The 15,127-nt window shown below is 44.2% G+C and overlaps 1 protein-coding gene across 1 annotated transcript; it reads right to left on the bottom strand.

The window, feature by feature from the left end:
* Window positions 1-4,859: 4,859 nt before the first annotated feature.
* On the bottom strand, window positions 4,860-10,351 carry PSMB3 (proteasome 20S subunit beta 3). Its single transcript, XM_067540911.1, has 6 exons — window positions 10,216-10,351; window positions 8,440-8,624; window positions 7,797-7,904; window positions 6,311-6,488; window positions 5,676-5,770; window positions 4,860-4,984 (listed from the first exon to the last, which is right to left on the bottom strand). Exons 1-6 carry the CDS (start codon window positions 10,216-10,218, stop codon window positions 4,936-4,938), a joined length of 618 nt encoding a protein of 205 aa, XP_067397012.1. The 5' UTR covers window positions 10,219-10,351; the 3' UTR covers window positions 4,860-4,935.
* Between the last annotated feature and the right edge of the window lie 4,776 nt (window positions 10,352-15,127).

Here is a 15,127-nt window from a genome sequence, read left to right as displayed (position 1 = left end):
AGGATGAAAATGTTGAGCTGCTGAACCTTAACTAGTAAATTCAGGCTGGGACACTTTATTTTGGGGTGTTAATTTCTTTTACTTAGGAAGTTAATTTCACTTGCTTCACAAGAAAGATGAGGGAAATGAACATCTACCAAAGATGGTCACCTAAGGCATAACTTGTAGAAGCTAAAAAATAGTATGAAAAATACTGGATAGCCACAGAAGTTAACCTGTACAAAAATATCATGCTTAGGATAGGCTGTGAAGATTGTATAGAAGGAGAAAAATCATGTTACTGATGCTGTAGGTTTGGGGTAACGTGGCTGTCTAGAAAAACCCAAAATTGTTAAATCACCCTGCCTTTAAAATAGAGCCGATGCGTGACAGTTCTGCCAGTGTTAATCTAGCTAATGTTCACAGTCTTCCTAAATCGCCTGTTACAAGTACTTGAATTACTGACTGAGAGAGGCTTAACAAAACAACCAAGTCAACATGAAGTGCATCTTGAGAAATGTAAATTGCTGTCAGTTTGGAGTGTTGGAAGTCGTGACTGTCACGAGTTGGATGTGTCCAGTTCCATGGCTCAAGAGGACTCTGAACTTGAGCTGTAATCGTCTACACTCCGCTCTGCTCCAGGCCCATAACTCTAGCTGGTAGAGTGAGTCAATGGGCACAAATGCCTGAACACTTGCTCCAGATTTTTTTTCCCCCTAAGGAATTTGAACTGATTTGTGAGATTGAATGATGTCCTATTTGTCTCCAGACTGCTTGTAATATTTTTCACAGCCAAGCTTGTTGAACTTGCTGTAAGTTTAGCTCTGCTGCAGAACAGTTATGTCTATTTTTTTTAATCAGGATTTAGCAGTTTTGAACAGACACCTTGCAGTTGACATACGTTGCTTATCTGCCTTGAAACTGTTTTCACAAATGCCTTTGTTTCAGGATTAAGATGTTAGAATGTACGTGTCCTGTGCTACAGTTTGCCCTGTCAATTTAGTCCTGTAGAGAGAGAGGTGGTGCTCATTGCGTTCTGGTAACTAACTAGACTCCTAGTTGAGATTGGATTCTGAATGCGGGATGGGTTGGTTTTTGTTTTTGTTTTTTTTGAATCCTTGTTCCTGATGGGATTCCACAGCTCTCTGCATAGGGGGACGCTGGGGGATTTGTCAAGACTGAAAATTAGGCTTATAAGAGTACATTGTAAATGTTTTTAAAGGGTCTAAAGCAAATACAGTTGGTTTTAATGGGACATGAAACTTTTTGTTCATTCATGGGTCATTCCCTTTGATGGGGGACAAATTTTTTATGCCATCGTTTGTTGTGTGTGTAAATTTGGGTAACTAACATGCTATTGTCTGAGAGCCTGGTAAGATTCTCACGCATCTTAGGATGTTTGGCTAACAATACCACAAATCAAGTGCAGATAGGAGAAAATTTAAGAGGGAGGGAGGGTAGTCGTTGCTTTCCTCTAAAGATGCACTTATGTCTGCTGTGAAATAGGAATTAAATATCAATTGCTTTCTACTCTTGACAGTTTAAAAGTCTCCAACCTGCAATTTTGGCCTGGTAAGTTTGCCACCCTCCTTGTGGGAAATTAGTTGAAGCTTTTTAGTGTGCTAGATTTATAAATATGCAATTTTAAAAAAAAATTATGGTAAACAGGGAAGTAAACTGCAGCCATCCTGCAGAGGGATATTTTAAGTGGGCAAACCAAGGACAGTAGAAGGAAAAAGTGTATGTAATTTGAGGCCAAAAAAAACCTGATTCACTAGAACTTGATAAACAACTGAAATCAAAACAAGTAGTTCCTGCTGCAAATGTTACAGAACACAGGACACTAAGGAGTTACGGTCTTGTGATTTCTTTCCCCACTCTAGACAGGGAGCAAAGAATCCTCTGTTAGTTGTCTCGATGCCTCGAGTGGTATAAAAGCCCTAAAAATATCTATTCACTTTAGCACTTACCCCATTTTGCCATTTTTGTTGCCATACTGTGTGTGTGTGTGTGTGTGTATATATTAAAAAAAACTAAATGCAATTTTATCATTTAAAGATGTATTACCCAGGTATAACTTTTTTTTAACATAAGCGGTTTGTATATTGTTTACATTTTGAGGTAGCATGTTAAAAATGTTCATTTGGTTTCTAGACAGTATTTTTTTTGTTACTATAAGAGGTGAAGCTGCAAATATTTGCTTTGTTTTTAAAAGGGATTTTTGCTTTTGTTTTTTTAATCTTGATCTAGGATACCTTTCTCTTGAATTCAAGTATTTACCCCCTCCACTCACACAAACTCTGATTAATCCTGTATTAATCCTAATTTTTATAAATGCCTGGGATAGCTTTGTCTGTTTTTGGTCTGACTGTGTTCTAATTTGCTGAATGTAGATATACTTCTGCCTTCAGCATGTGCCCTTCCAGATCACTTTACACTGAAGTGCATTGCAATTAAAACCCCAGCTCAGCTGGAAAAAGATGCAGTCTTTAGACTTGTTGTATCAACTCTAATGACAGATCACTTAAGAGACCACAGCCAAATGGCAGGAAAGTCTCTTAACTGACATGCTCAATCTTTTTCTAGAGAATGCTGGGCTGAAAAATGCAAGGGTGGAACCTGAAGCTAGGGGGGTGCATGCTGGGAGAACATACCCTAACTTTGGGAAAAACTGTTCAGGGCAGGAGCATCTCTTTTGCTTCATTAGGACTAACAAAATGTAAGGGTGTGAAAACTTTCCTTTCTCTGAGCATAGAACCTCCCCTCTTCCCCTTGAAACAACTACTGGGGGAAAGGAAAGATGCCAAAGAGGGAATTATATTTTGGGGATTATTACCCAGTCTATAAATAAGGCTGCCAAAAAAAACTTGAGCCATACAGCCACCACCTTACCTGGCCAATCTCTGATTTTTCATATACAGACTGACTGTCCTTGTAACACACATGTAAAAGTGGCAGCAAGGAGGTTATGGAATTCACTTCTGAAAGAAACCAGGTGTAACTTTTATGGGTTCTGTTTCCTCCCCAATAACTTTTTCTACTTGTCACTTAACAGTGCCTCTAATGATGTCCTTGTTTTGCTTGTAGTGGCTTTAGCTAATTATGAAGCTCTGCCACCTGTTCAATGTTTTGGGGGGGGGGAACATTTTTTTAAAAAGTCAACTGGTGTTTGACTTAATCCCTGTGGGGTCAAATGGCCTTGGAATTTTCAGCTGAAAATACTGGAGAGGACCAAGGATGTTATGAAAATATTCAAGATCCTGCCATTTGTTTAAATATAAATGAGATGGCATGCATTTTTCTTTATGTAAAACAATGCACTTTTGAGGTGGATACAGACTTTATAGCATGATGAAGGGCCTGCTTTTCCACTTCCAGAAAATCTAACTTCAGATTTAATTTTTACTGACAGTGAAAATGTAAGTTTGTTTTAATGAGTGCTTGCTGTTTGCCCGTCTGGGCAAAGATGGACTGTGTTTCCTGCCAGTTGCTATTGGAACTGCTTTCAACTTTAAATCAGTGTTTAACTCCAGGTGAAACTAGAGGCATAAAATGGGATTAAGTTGTAGTGTGACTAATTATGGAGAAAAGTCTTTCCTGGGTGAATTGAATTCTGGCCTAAACCCATAAAGGCTCCCTGTCCTATAATTACTGTGCAGATGTGCCCACTTGTTGCTGTAGAAAGATTGGAGTGTTTAACCTTTAGGTGGTATAAACAAACATTTCAAAGGTCAATGTGTGTGCACTGAAACTTTAGTTGCAACATCCTGTAACTAATGATTTAAAACATTGTTATTGTAACAATAGTTTGAAAACAAATTGCAATACCCTCCCCTCATGCTTTTTAATGCACCATTTCCAACTCACCCTGCCAGTTCTTGTCCTCTCTGCAGAACTTATTTTCCAGCATCCATGATATTAGCCATGACTGACTTTCCTTCATATGTGTAATGAATTCTTGTGTAATAATAAAAGTAGGAGAAACCCAGCTTTTGGTCATCTATGATTATAGTGGTTTAAGTTTACCACTCAGATCTTGTGCTGTTCTGTTTAGATGTATACTAAATGCAATTGGATTGAGCTGTGTTAAATGAGCCTATTACAGACAGGTCAGTGGTGGGTGGGGCTAATGAGTGCAACTGAAAAAATGTGAATAAATTAAGTTTAATCTAAAACTAAGAAAAATGGAGCATTCTAGATTTTCACTGCTGTTTCAGTTTTTTTAAATAGGAATTAAGTCCTCTGTGCTTGTCTGTTTGCTAGGAGCAATTTGAGACACTTACTGTTTTGAAATGCATGCATGTTACAAGGTGAGTCTCGGCCAGAAAAAAATAAAATGAAAAGTTTGTGTACATTGTCTTATTTCTAATATGTTCTGCTCTTCTGGGGTCTAGCTATTTACTACAGCCCAGGACTACAGAACCAGATTATCTCCTGCTGCAAGTGCATGTACAGTTTTAGACATACTCCTCTCCTCCTCCTCCTCCTCCCTTTCCTTCCCTCCCCCCCCCCCCCCCAAAAAAAAAAAAATTTTTGTTCTGAGCAGGCCCCCTAGTAGCTGTGTTGTAAGAACCTCAGTTTGAATGTATGCATAGCTGGGCAACTAGGAAACAATACTGGATATGAAAACATTGCTACCTACTCTGAAAAGCAACAGCTTCAGCAGTTTACCACTATTTTAGCTATCATCTACCCTGGATAATAGAGACTGTTCTCAATATATAGCTGAAGACACATGGGTCTGTGGGGGCAGAGCAAGAGACCTGGAATGAGTGAATAAAGCCAGATTCTCCAGTTGTGTAGTTATTTTGCAATAAGTGTACCTATATTACACTAGGCTTGAGTTCTCACTAGCTGTATCAACTGAAGAACAAGCCAAATACAATAATGGAGAGAATTTATTTTAAAAAATCCAAAACAGTCCAGCATGGGAAACAAGCACAAACACGTGTGCAGCTAGTCCATGCGCGCTTTCAGTGTCCTGGTGGTGATCTTGTCTTTTTCACTGCAACGAGAGGAGAGACAAAACTACCACTTCATCCTTCCAAACAAACTTTGGCTGAGCTTGCAAAAGGCCTTACAAAAAATGACGTGAAGCGTGGAGGTGTAATGCAGTAACTTTAGCACCCCCTCTGATCACTTCTCAATGTCAGGAAATGTTCTGGGCATTAATGGCCAGAACCTTATTGATCTGGGAAAAGAGCCCCTGCCAACTGTTTTACACAGCCAAAGCTTCAAGCAGTGCTTAAGTTGTCTACCGAACAAAGTGATAGCACCAGTTATTGCCTTGAAGTGAAATACCTCATCCTCCAAAGAGAGTTTAACATGTTGACACTGACTCTTGTCTGAGGGATAAGAATGATGGGGAAGGATAGTTGCAGGGAGTCCCTGAAATAGAGGATGGGAGGCTGGCACCCAGGGAATCTGAAGGGAGACAGAGGTATGCAAGGAGTCCATGGTATGTGCAGTAAACTCAGCCTGCAGATGCCAGGATATGTGCAATCCCCTAGTTTTAGCAGTCTCCCTGCTTATTGTCGACAATGTGGGTTGGGTGTTAGAGGTTCATGAATAGATGGTTCTATCACTACTCCTAACTTCATAATCCTAGTACTGACACCTGTGCAAAGACACAGGTTTGAAATAAGTCACTGACACTTAAGTCTCCTCCAGAACCCGCAGAGGTGAGCTATACTTACATTATATGCACTATCACACCCATGCCAGACACAGCATCTCTGTCCACTGCATTCAGCATAGCCTGCGAGATCGTTTCAAAGAGGTGATCTGGTTCCTGAAGAAAGGACAGGAAAGTCTTTTAGTTGGCTTTTATAGTTGAGCTACTAGGTTTTTAGAATGAAACTAACATTTCACCTCACACAGCTTCAAATCTCTTCACAACTTTGTTACAGCTCAGTGAAGTGCACCATCTGACCCCCCCCCTGTACATGGAGGAACTTGACACAAGCTCTCTCACATGTCTGACAGAACTTACCCTGAAGCTTTTATTACTGTCCATTGGGAAAATGACCGTTTTAGTAGTAGCCTAGAATAAGGGAGAACCAGGTTCAATTCCCCCCTCCACCATACACTTCCTATTAACTGTGGACAAGTCACAGTCTCCCTGTGTCTCAATCCCCATCTGTAAAATGGTTATATAGTGGTTTTCATCAGCAGTCTCACAGCCCTTCACAAGGTATAGCCAGTTGTTATTAAAGAACATAAGTAGTGTGAATTCCCTCTGTCCAATTTAACAGCAAAGGATTAAAAAAAAAATCCAAGAATCACTTGGAAGTTAAACCACTAGACAGGTCTTGGCCCTCTCTTCACTCACCATGTCAGGCTCCCAGAGGGACTCACACATGCCATACATCTGCTCTGAGCAGGTGCCACTGACAACAAAGTCATCTGTTACCATGGGACAGCCAATCAGGTCCAGAGAGCAGATGAAAGGTTCATAAGTTGTGGGGTCCAGTCCAGCAATAACTGGCTCTGTGTAATAGGGTCCAAACCTGTGAACAGCAAGGCATAGGTTAGAACAGCCTAAGGATGAGAGGGCATAAACTTGAAGTAACAGCAGAATTATAACTCGTTAGGTATTTAAGGAAAGTACCTATTCCATCTCTGGAGTTAGTAGGGGCCTATCAAATTAGTAAGGAACTCTACCCTGTTACTGTTTTAGTACCTCCATGATGGTGAATGGACTTTTATCTAAGCAATACTTCAGTGAAGAGAGACACTGAAATAATCTGCTTCCCCATTGAAGTCAAAGTTTCAAAAGCTGATTATGATTTCCAGATTTTGGGGTTTAGGCAAATCTTTACTTGTATGGAGCAAACATTTGATTGTGTCTGGAAAAAGTAAGTGGTCCCTATATTTCAAAAACAGGTGCCCTCTGCGTCCATGAGCACATCAGAAAACACCAAAACCTGGTGGTTAAGTGTGGGGAAGAATCTTTAGATCCCACTGGCCCCCCTCTAAACCACCTTCAGCAATAGAAATGGGGTAACAGGTGGTATTCAGTGTTATTTATAAATATCTTACATTAGTTCTGTTGGGGGTTCATCTAGAAGAGAATTCTAGGTCATTTCAGCATGCTAGAGAATTTACCTAAGTCTAAGAATCAGAGTTTACTTAACTTAATTCCCTGATAATGTTTATGCAAAAGGCAACTGTCAGGAACACTCTGTTTCAAGATAGCAGCTTCCTGTTTATTAATTAAATGTTACTCAGTGTGCAACTCTTCTTTGTCACAGTTAGACAGCGCTTTCCTTATGCATTGGACCCAAATTGAAACCAATTCCAGGAACAAAATTTCATTAAAAAAAAAAAAAAACCTTCCCTTCTATGCTGTTAACTATCCATCTCTATGTCAGTTACTCGCTACAGCTGAAAGAGGGTATCAAAACAGTGTGCTTCAGTGACCTAGCTCCTAAGTCTTTTGCGCAAGACGCCCATACAGTATTTGTGTCTCCATTAAGGTTCCTCACTGCTGATAACTGGTGCTGCCAAATATAGTTTTACTACATGTGTAGACAGGACTAAGTCAGGTTCAGCGCCATTTCAGAAACTGTGTCAGAACTGTATCCAAAGCATGGTTTATTCATTGTTTGAGTCCATCTATATGTGGAATTCAGCAGCCTTCACGGGTTCAGCTACCACCATCAACAAAAGTAAAATCTTCTTTGCCTACACTAGGAAAATTAGTCTTTACAAAAGAACTCTCCAGCCTATCAACTCCTCTAGAGTTGTAATTTAACTCCATTAGCTACACCCTGATTTCAGAGATCTGTGGAATGGCTCAGCTGTTTGATATTTACCGTTTCTCATAAAGCAAGTTGGACACCATACTCATGAGAGTTTGGGGCTTGATCTGTCTGCCTTCCTTCAGTTCATAGAGATTCAGCCTGAACTTCAGCCGCTGAGCACTGCAGAGGAGATCAGAATCCGCATTAAGGCACATCCATCAGGACCTCTTCCACCCTCCCAATGGTTAATGCTTGCTACTAGAGATTAACATCTGATGGACGCGTGATGCAAACGTGTATTTAGAATGCATGCACATATACATTTCAAATGTGTACATCTGGTTCTCACTTGCCATATGCTCATAAGAAATCAGACAGCTTTGATTTTGGAACACACAGTGGATTTGATTTTTCTTTTTCTTTAAAAAGCAGGGCATAATTAGCCAAGAATGGATGTTGCTAGTCTTTGGCGCCATGGAGAAAGCATGTTCCTCAAAGACTTTTGGGATGGTTAAAGAATAGCCCCAACAGGCCAGACTGGAGTAGGGGTCAGAGGAGGCAAGTCTTGGTGCTCAGATAGCATCTTTGTTTATTCATCTGTGTGGGCTATCTAAACATCTTTGTGTAACGTATGTCGTGTCTTTATAGATATACTGTGAACTCATTTCCTACAGGTCAGGAATATCAAGTGTTCAACAGAGAAGGTTCTACTTACACTGTCTGCACATCTGTGGCAAGCCCAGCCAATCCAATATATAATCTATCTCCCATAGGGAAAATCTTCTGAAAGTCTGTGGTCACCATTTGGGCCTGAATTCCAAAGCGCCTGTCCGATGCAATGGCCACACAGTTTTTCCCCTTCATGGCCATTACAGCCCCTCCATTATAGGACATAATAGACTATAAAAGAAAAAGGGAATAGATCATTTTAGGGTTCAGTGAACGTTTATGGTACACACTCCTCGTAGTGTAATTAATACCATGTAAAAAAAGTATCACACTTGATACTTGTCCTTTTCTACTGCGATAGGCTCACTGCGGTATCAGCTTAATTACCTGATCCTCTCATGCACATGCTGTATGCATTTTCTATGTATACACAGCATCTTCCTGAGACTGAATTAGTGGATATAAATGAAGCTTCCTGTCCAGGACCATAGATGAACTCTTTGCACCATTCAGAATACCAAATACACGCAGAAGGCAAAGGCCCTTCTCTAAAATATTCTGTATTATGCAAGGCCTAATTCTCCTTGATGACACTGCAGAATGTTTGTATTCTGCTATTGCTGCTCACATCTTCCCATGCACTCAATTCCTACTCTGCTGTCCATTGTACTATATACGAGGAGCTGATCAAATGTATACAGGCCACTGTTAAGACAGTTTATCTCCAGCATAACTAAACACAGAACTTCTCTGCGTTTACAATTAACGTCACATTTAAATTCTGAGAGTAAATCTCTCTACATGAATTGAGTAATAATAAAATATAATAAACTAATAATAGCAACTCTTCCATAAAACTTTTCATCTATAAACCTCGAAGCACTTTACAAAGGCAGTATGCATCATTATCCCATTTTAAACAAATGAAAACTTCCCCAGCAGCCTTAATATTGGTTTATTAAAGCAATATCTTAAGCAATACATCTAATATAACTGAATGTGTAAAACACCCTGGTGCTTTGGGGGCAACCATCACAACTGAAACAGCATCAATGACAAAAATTAAGCCTCCTAATGGAGCACATGCAGCAGGAAATTGGGATACAGTTATCTGTGCGTAGCAGCACAGCCCATGTGCTCTGTGAACACAGACTAAGAGACAGTCCCTGCCCAAAGACCTGGCCTCACAATCCTGGTTATAAGCAACGAACACTGCAGCAGTGTAGCGGAAAGAAACAAGAGCCGCAGCCTTCCACCCGCAGCTTTGCCTAGCGCCATCCAGCCAAGAATGTCAAAGGCCCCTCGTTGGGCAGGGAAGCATCATCTCCACGTAAAGAGAGAGAGAGAGAGAGAGAGAGAAAGCGACTGGCCCAAGACCCAAGAAGCCGGATCACAGCCCCACACCCCTGGGCCACTAAACAGGCCATGGTGGGCACCATCCCCAGGATGCCACTAGGGTCTCGTCACTCCTACTCCCACCCCACCCCCAGACAGGTCCGCCACCCGGATCACACACCCCCGCCCCACCTCGCCAGGCCAGCCCCACCCCCTAAGCCCCCCTGTCCTCACCCCCACCAGCACCAGATGGTCTCCCCAGCACCTGGGCTCCTCCCTGGCCGCCAGCCCCAGGACCCCCCAGTCTCGGGTCCCGAGTTCCCCAGGGCTCTACAGACTCCGGGCCCCCCCAGACTCCGGCCCCCCCAGATTCCGGCCCCCCCGGCCCCGGGTCCCCCCAGACTCCGCCCCCCCCAACCTCGGTCCCCCCCAGACTCCGGGCCCCCCCCCGGCCTCGGTCCCCCCCAGACTCCGGCCCCGGCCTCACCATGGCGGCGGCTGAGGCGATCACCACAACTCCGACCCTTCCCCCCCACACCGGCTTCTTCCTTCCTGGCTACCGCGCCGCGCACCCCAACCGGCTGCCGCTGACCGGGACACGCCTCCCTTTGCCCTCTCGCTCTTCCCATTGGCTGGCAGGGCAGGCCTCGCGAGGCCCGCTGCCGGTTACAATTGGCGGACCCGCGCCGTCAGTCACGGGGCGGGGCCAGGCGAGGGATTAAGGTTGGTTGAGAAGGCAAGGGGGGCGGTGGGAAAGAGCGAGGAAAATGAAGAGTCATAGTGAGCGGGGCACGATGGGATCGTGGCGGACTAGGCTGGGCCTGCAAGGGCTATGGGGGGTGGCTGCTCCTGCCCGGCTGCATGCATTGGAGGGTGCACAGCTGCTGAGTGCATGCACTGTGTGCAGCTCCACATCTGGCAGCTCATGCATTGGGGTTTGCACATCAAACTGGGCAATTCACGGGCTGGCCATGGCCAACCCCAAATGCACAAAAACCATGTCAGCTCCCTGCTCCTCCCTCCCCCCCCCCCATCAACTGAGATTTTTAACATCATAAATGCAGGGTCCCTTCACTTTGCCTTCTCAGCTTTTGGGGTGCGCTTGCTTCACAGTTTCAAGCTTTTCTCTGCAGTGGCAGAGGCTAGAAATTGACTTTGTTTTCAAATAAAAGCTGAGATTCTCACATAACCCACTTGACTCCAGGAGCAGGAGTTGGAAGAAAAACAATAAAAATCAGGAGACGTGCAATAAACTGGTGAGTGGTGAACCCTGGATTTATGTGTCGCTGTCTGTTTGATGCATTGTAGCTGGCTACACAGCTGGCTAGCTATGTGCATTATTTGTTCCATGGCTGACTGCCTCATATATTGCTGTATGATTGGCAGGATACAGGTCAGGTCCTCTTATATCTCTTGGGTTGCATAAATAATCCAGAAATATCTGAGAGAGATTTCATGTAGTCTGCTGAAATGAAATGACAGGACCCAAAGAATTGTCCTTACATTGTGATAGCTGTAAGAAGGGAGACAAGTAAAAAATACCCAAACCTTTACAGCCAGATATCGACAGTAATATGGGCTCCATTGGGTTGTATACGCAAATTCAACTAGCTACTAAAATAAACCTTTAATATAAATGCAGAAGCAAGAGAAAAAGAGTCTCTGATTAAATACAGGTATCTTTCTAGGGCTATTTATTATTTTCTTCACTTGGAGTTTGATCTTGGAGTCCTTACTCAGTCAACATTCCCCTGGAAGCCTGGGGCATTGGATACATTCACTCTTGATGGTATGTTCTTGCTTTTCAACTATATAATGTTGTTAATAGCGTTCAAACTGAAGGGAGAATGGGGGATGCTTCCCTGTCACTGTTACAGTTTATCCCCTTCCCCACATTTGTGGATTCTGTTAAATCCACCCTTTCCAAGATATCTTTTGCCTCTTGCGCATAAAGATACATCTGACAAGCAACATACCCAGCTGCCTTTGGGATGCACCAGATTGTTTTAAACAGTAAGTATTTTTTGAAAGAAAGAAAGAAAGAAAAAGAAAGAAAAAGCTGGTCCAGTTCCTCAAAGGTATTTAGGTGCCTAACTCTCATTGACTTCAACATGATTAGAACTAAGCACCTAAATTGCTTTGAGGATCTAGCCCCACTCTGTGTATCATTTATTCCAAAGGCTGTCTGGATTCACGAGTGGTTTGGAATGCAGTTTATTTGGTGTCCTTGAAATACAGTGAATTAGAAGGGGTAACACGGAACCAGAACTTTCGTCTGTCTAGGATCCAGATTTTCTCATGGCAGCCCTTAGCCACAACCTCAAAATCTTTGGAAACGTTTTAGTGATAACTGCTCCTGCACCTCATATTTCCTGTACCTGGGCTGCTTCACACCTCTTTTTGAGCCAGCTTCTGTGGGAACACTTGGAAACATTTGAGTTGGAGATTTAAAAAAAAAAAAAAAGATTTGTTAATATTGAAGTCTGGCATGGAGATACAGAGCGCCGCTTTGTTGGAGACTAAACAGAGAATGATATTTCTCCCCCCATGACTGCACTGTTTCCTTTTCATGTCAGTATCTATTAGACTGCAGGCAAAATGTGTGGGCTTTTAAATGTTTCTCATGCAGAGTTTGCTCTCTCACCTCCGGCATTTCCTTTCAATTCTGAAAGCTGCAGAGCTAGTGGGTTGAGCACCAGAAATTCCTGCTAGTCCAACACTAAACTCTCTGTGGCTTTAAGCAAATAACTTGGGGCCACAGTTTCAAAAGAGCTCGACATCCAATAGGGTGAAGAATATTTCTACATTTGAGCAGGGAGGAGTGATTTCCAGCTCATAGAGCTGTTCCTGCACCAGGGGGACTGGAATAATTCTTATAGTGGGAGTGCTGGGTGCCGTTGAACCACACTGTAAACCCTGCATATGACGGAAACCACTTCAAGCCCTAGTTCCAGCCCCTATGACCTGCACTAGTTCTGCTCCAGCTAGCACCTAAAAATAGTATTGTATCCATGGCAACCTTGGTGGCAGTTCAGCCTAGCTGCCCCAAGTACGTAACCAAGGGGTTGGGCAGGATTGCACTTGTACCAAGTGGCCACCCTGCCATTTTGACGTGCTAGCTCTGCACGAACTAGTGTGAGTACGTCTCTGTGAGCCGGGAATTGCACCTCACAGCTCAACTGCAGACATATCTTTAGGCAGCCAGATAAAAGTGCTCAGATCCCTTTTAGGCACCCAACTAAAGTGGCTGGATTTGCACAAGGATTTGCCTACAGCAGCTGATTTGTACAAGCAGCTCCCACTGAGAACAGGGAGAGCTAACGTGTGCTGACATGCAGCCATGGCCTGTCGGTGCCTAAATGGGATCTGCACACTTTTGAAAATCTGTCCCTTGATTCTTCTTGCTTCTCCCAGCTGTAAAATCTGAATCCTTCCTATGCCATCAGACTTGACTTAAGAGCACAAACGAGGCTTCACCATGCCTGTCCATTGGGCTTCTTGCCAGAATGGCTACCTTGTTGTGTCCCTATAATTGAACTGTTTTAGGAGGACAGGTTATTGGTCTGTCGCACAACCCCCAACCCGGTGGGCTGGTAATGCACTGCTTTTTGTCTCCCAGTAATGGGATCCTGCACCCGGCTGGCCCTGTATGGCATGGAATGCTCCACCGAGCTACACCTGGGGCCTGGTGAGGGATTGTTTGGATGGCTCCCTGCTTCTCCTGAATCTGACACCTGAACCCTTGGTTATGTAGGTTGGATGTTCGTCTTTCCACCGCTGGGAGGCAGCCGCAGCAGTACTTTTCCCGGAGCTGAAGGTAGGATGCTGGGAGCTGGCTGTTGCCATGGCGTTTTGCCTGTTGGATGGAACAGGGTTTTGTTTGCACCAGGGCTCTTCTTGGCCGGCTGACATATGTTCACTCTGGCTGCTCCCCCCTCCCCACGCCCGAAGGCAAGATTTATTGATCCGCTCGCAGCCACGAGGCGGCAATCAAGTCCAATACTGAAGGGGGTGGAGGGAAACCAAGGCAGGGCCTGGAGCAGGAGCGGAACCAGACAGCCTTGCAAAAGAAATAGGCCACCAGGGGAGGGGAGAGGGACCTTTCCTGTCAGCTGCAGGATCGTCACCGGGTCAGGCTGGGAACGCGGCGGAGAAAAAAAAAAGCAGCCAACCCGGGCCATGATTTGTGAGCGGGTGCGATTCAACGATTGCAATACAAATGCCCTGTGCTGTGGGGAGGATACACCTCCTGCAGGGCTCGGAGCACTTCGAGCCCCCTCCCACTGCAGCACGTGCTTCATTTTAGGGTCACTGAAGGCGAACTTTGCTGGATTGGGGCCGGAGCGCAGAGCGCGCTGGAGGATCCAGGTGTAGACCGGCCGGAACTAGAGACACACAAAGAAAAGCAAAGGGGTTCGTTCCCAGCGCTCCATTTAAGGTGGCTGCCCCCGTTCCTTGATGGTCGTTCTTGCTGTTTAATCCCTACGTGCACAGTGCATGGTATGCACCAGAGGGCACGGCCGCTAACCCCACAAACAGCCCGACTCACCCGTGAACTCGGGGTATTTCCCGCTGCTGCTCACCACGCTCGGATGCAGGCGTTGTCCGTCCTTGAAACGTGCAAGGGCTTCATTGCCGTCCCCAGCAAATTCCTGCCTCTTCTTGAAGAACGAAGTCACGCCTAGGGAAGGAAGGGTCCTTCCTACCCAACTGCGATGAACAATATTGTGTCAGGCCGATGGAAAACCGGCCGGGTTTTCCCCTAAAGGAAGAATTGTGTGTGTACAGGTGCAGATGGACAGCCATGGGACAAAACCGACTTCTCTTAATATACCTAGTCTGATCCCCCTCCCCCCCGCAAAAAAAATGGATACAAGAGCTGGGACCGTCACCCAGCAATTGTATATAAGATTTTAGATAGATAGATAGATAGATAGATAGATGGGGGGGGGGGGGTGTAGATAGATAGACAGACAGACAGATAGATAGATGGGTGTGTGTGTAGATAGATATGTAGATAGATGGGGTGTGTGTAGATAGATAGATAGATGCTGGGGGGGGGGGGGTGTAGATAGATAGATATGTAGATAGTGTGTGTGTAGATAGATAGATAGATTTAATCATAAAGCCTCTTGTTTTACCAGATCTGACTTTTTATGTCAATATTTTTTAGGAGGATCCGGTTATGTACATGAGGATAAGTCCGTTTTGTAAAACTGTTTGCTAAAATCCCTGGATGCTTGCATCCTGATTGTATATCCTGGGCTTCCTGGGCTTTCCCCCGCCCCAGTGGGCTGTGAGATTAGCCGAACAATATATTCTTCGCCGGTATTTTATACTGCATATTTACCTCGCTAAAAATCCAGTTTTTAAACCAAGTGAGTGCAGTCGGCGCCAGG

The sequence above is a fragment of the Emydura macquarii genome, unplaced genomic scaffold, assembly GCF_026122565.2.
Source record: "Emydura macquarii macquarii isolate MOO-44397 ecotype Brisbane River unplaced genomic scaffold, CSIRO-AGI_Emac_v2 contig_629, whole genome shotgun sequence".
Classification (NCBI taxonomy): domain Eukaryota; kingdom Metazoa; phylum Chordata; order Testudines; family Chelidae; genus Emydura; species Emydura macquarii.
Note: the sequence above shows the minus strand (reverse complement) of the source record. Positions and strands in the feature narration are given on the sequence as shown.

Coding starts and splice junctions, on each gene's coding strand:
- PSMB3 (XM_067540911.1), bottom strand. Junction 6,489..7,796: donor AACTTGCTTTATGAGAAACG/GTAAATATCAAA, acceptor TGCTGTTCACAG/GTTTGGACCCTATTACACAG. Junction 5,771..6,310: donor CCCTCTGGGAGCCTGACATG/GTGAGTGAAGAG, acceptor TCCTTTCTTCAG/GAACCAGATCACCTCTTTGA.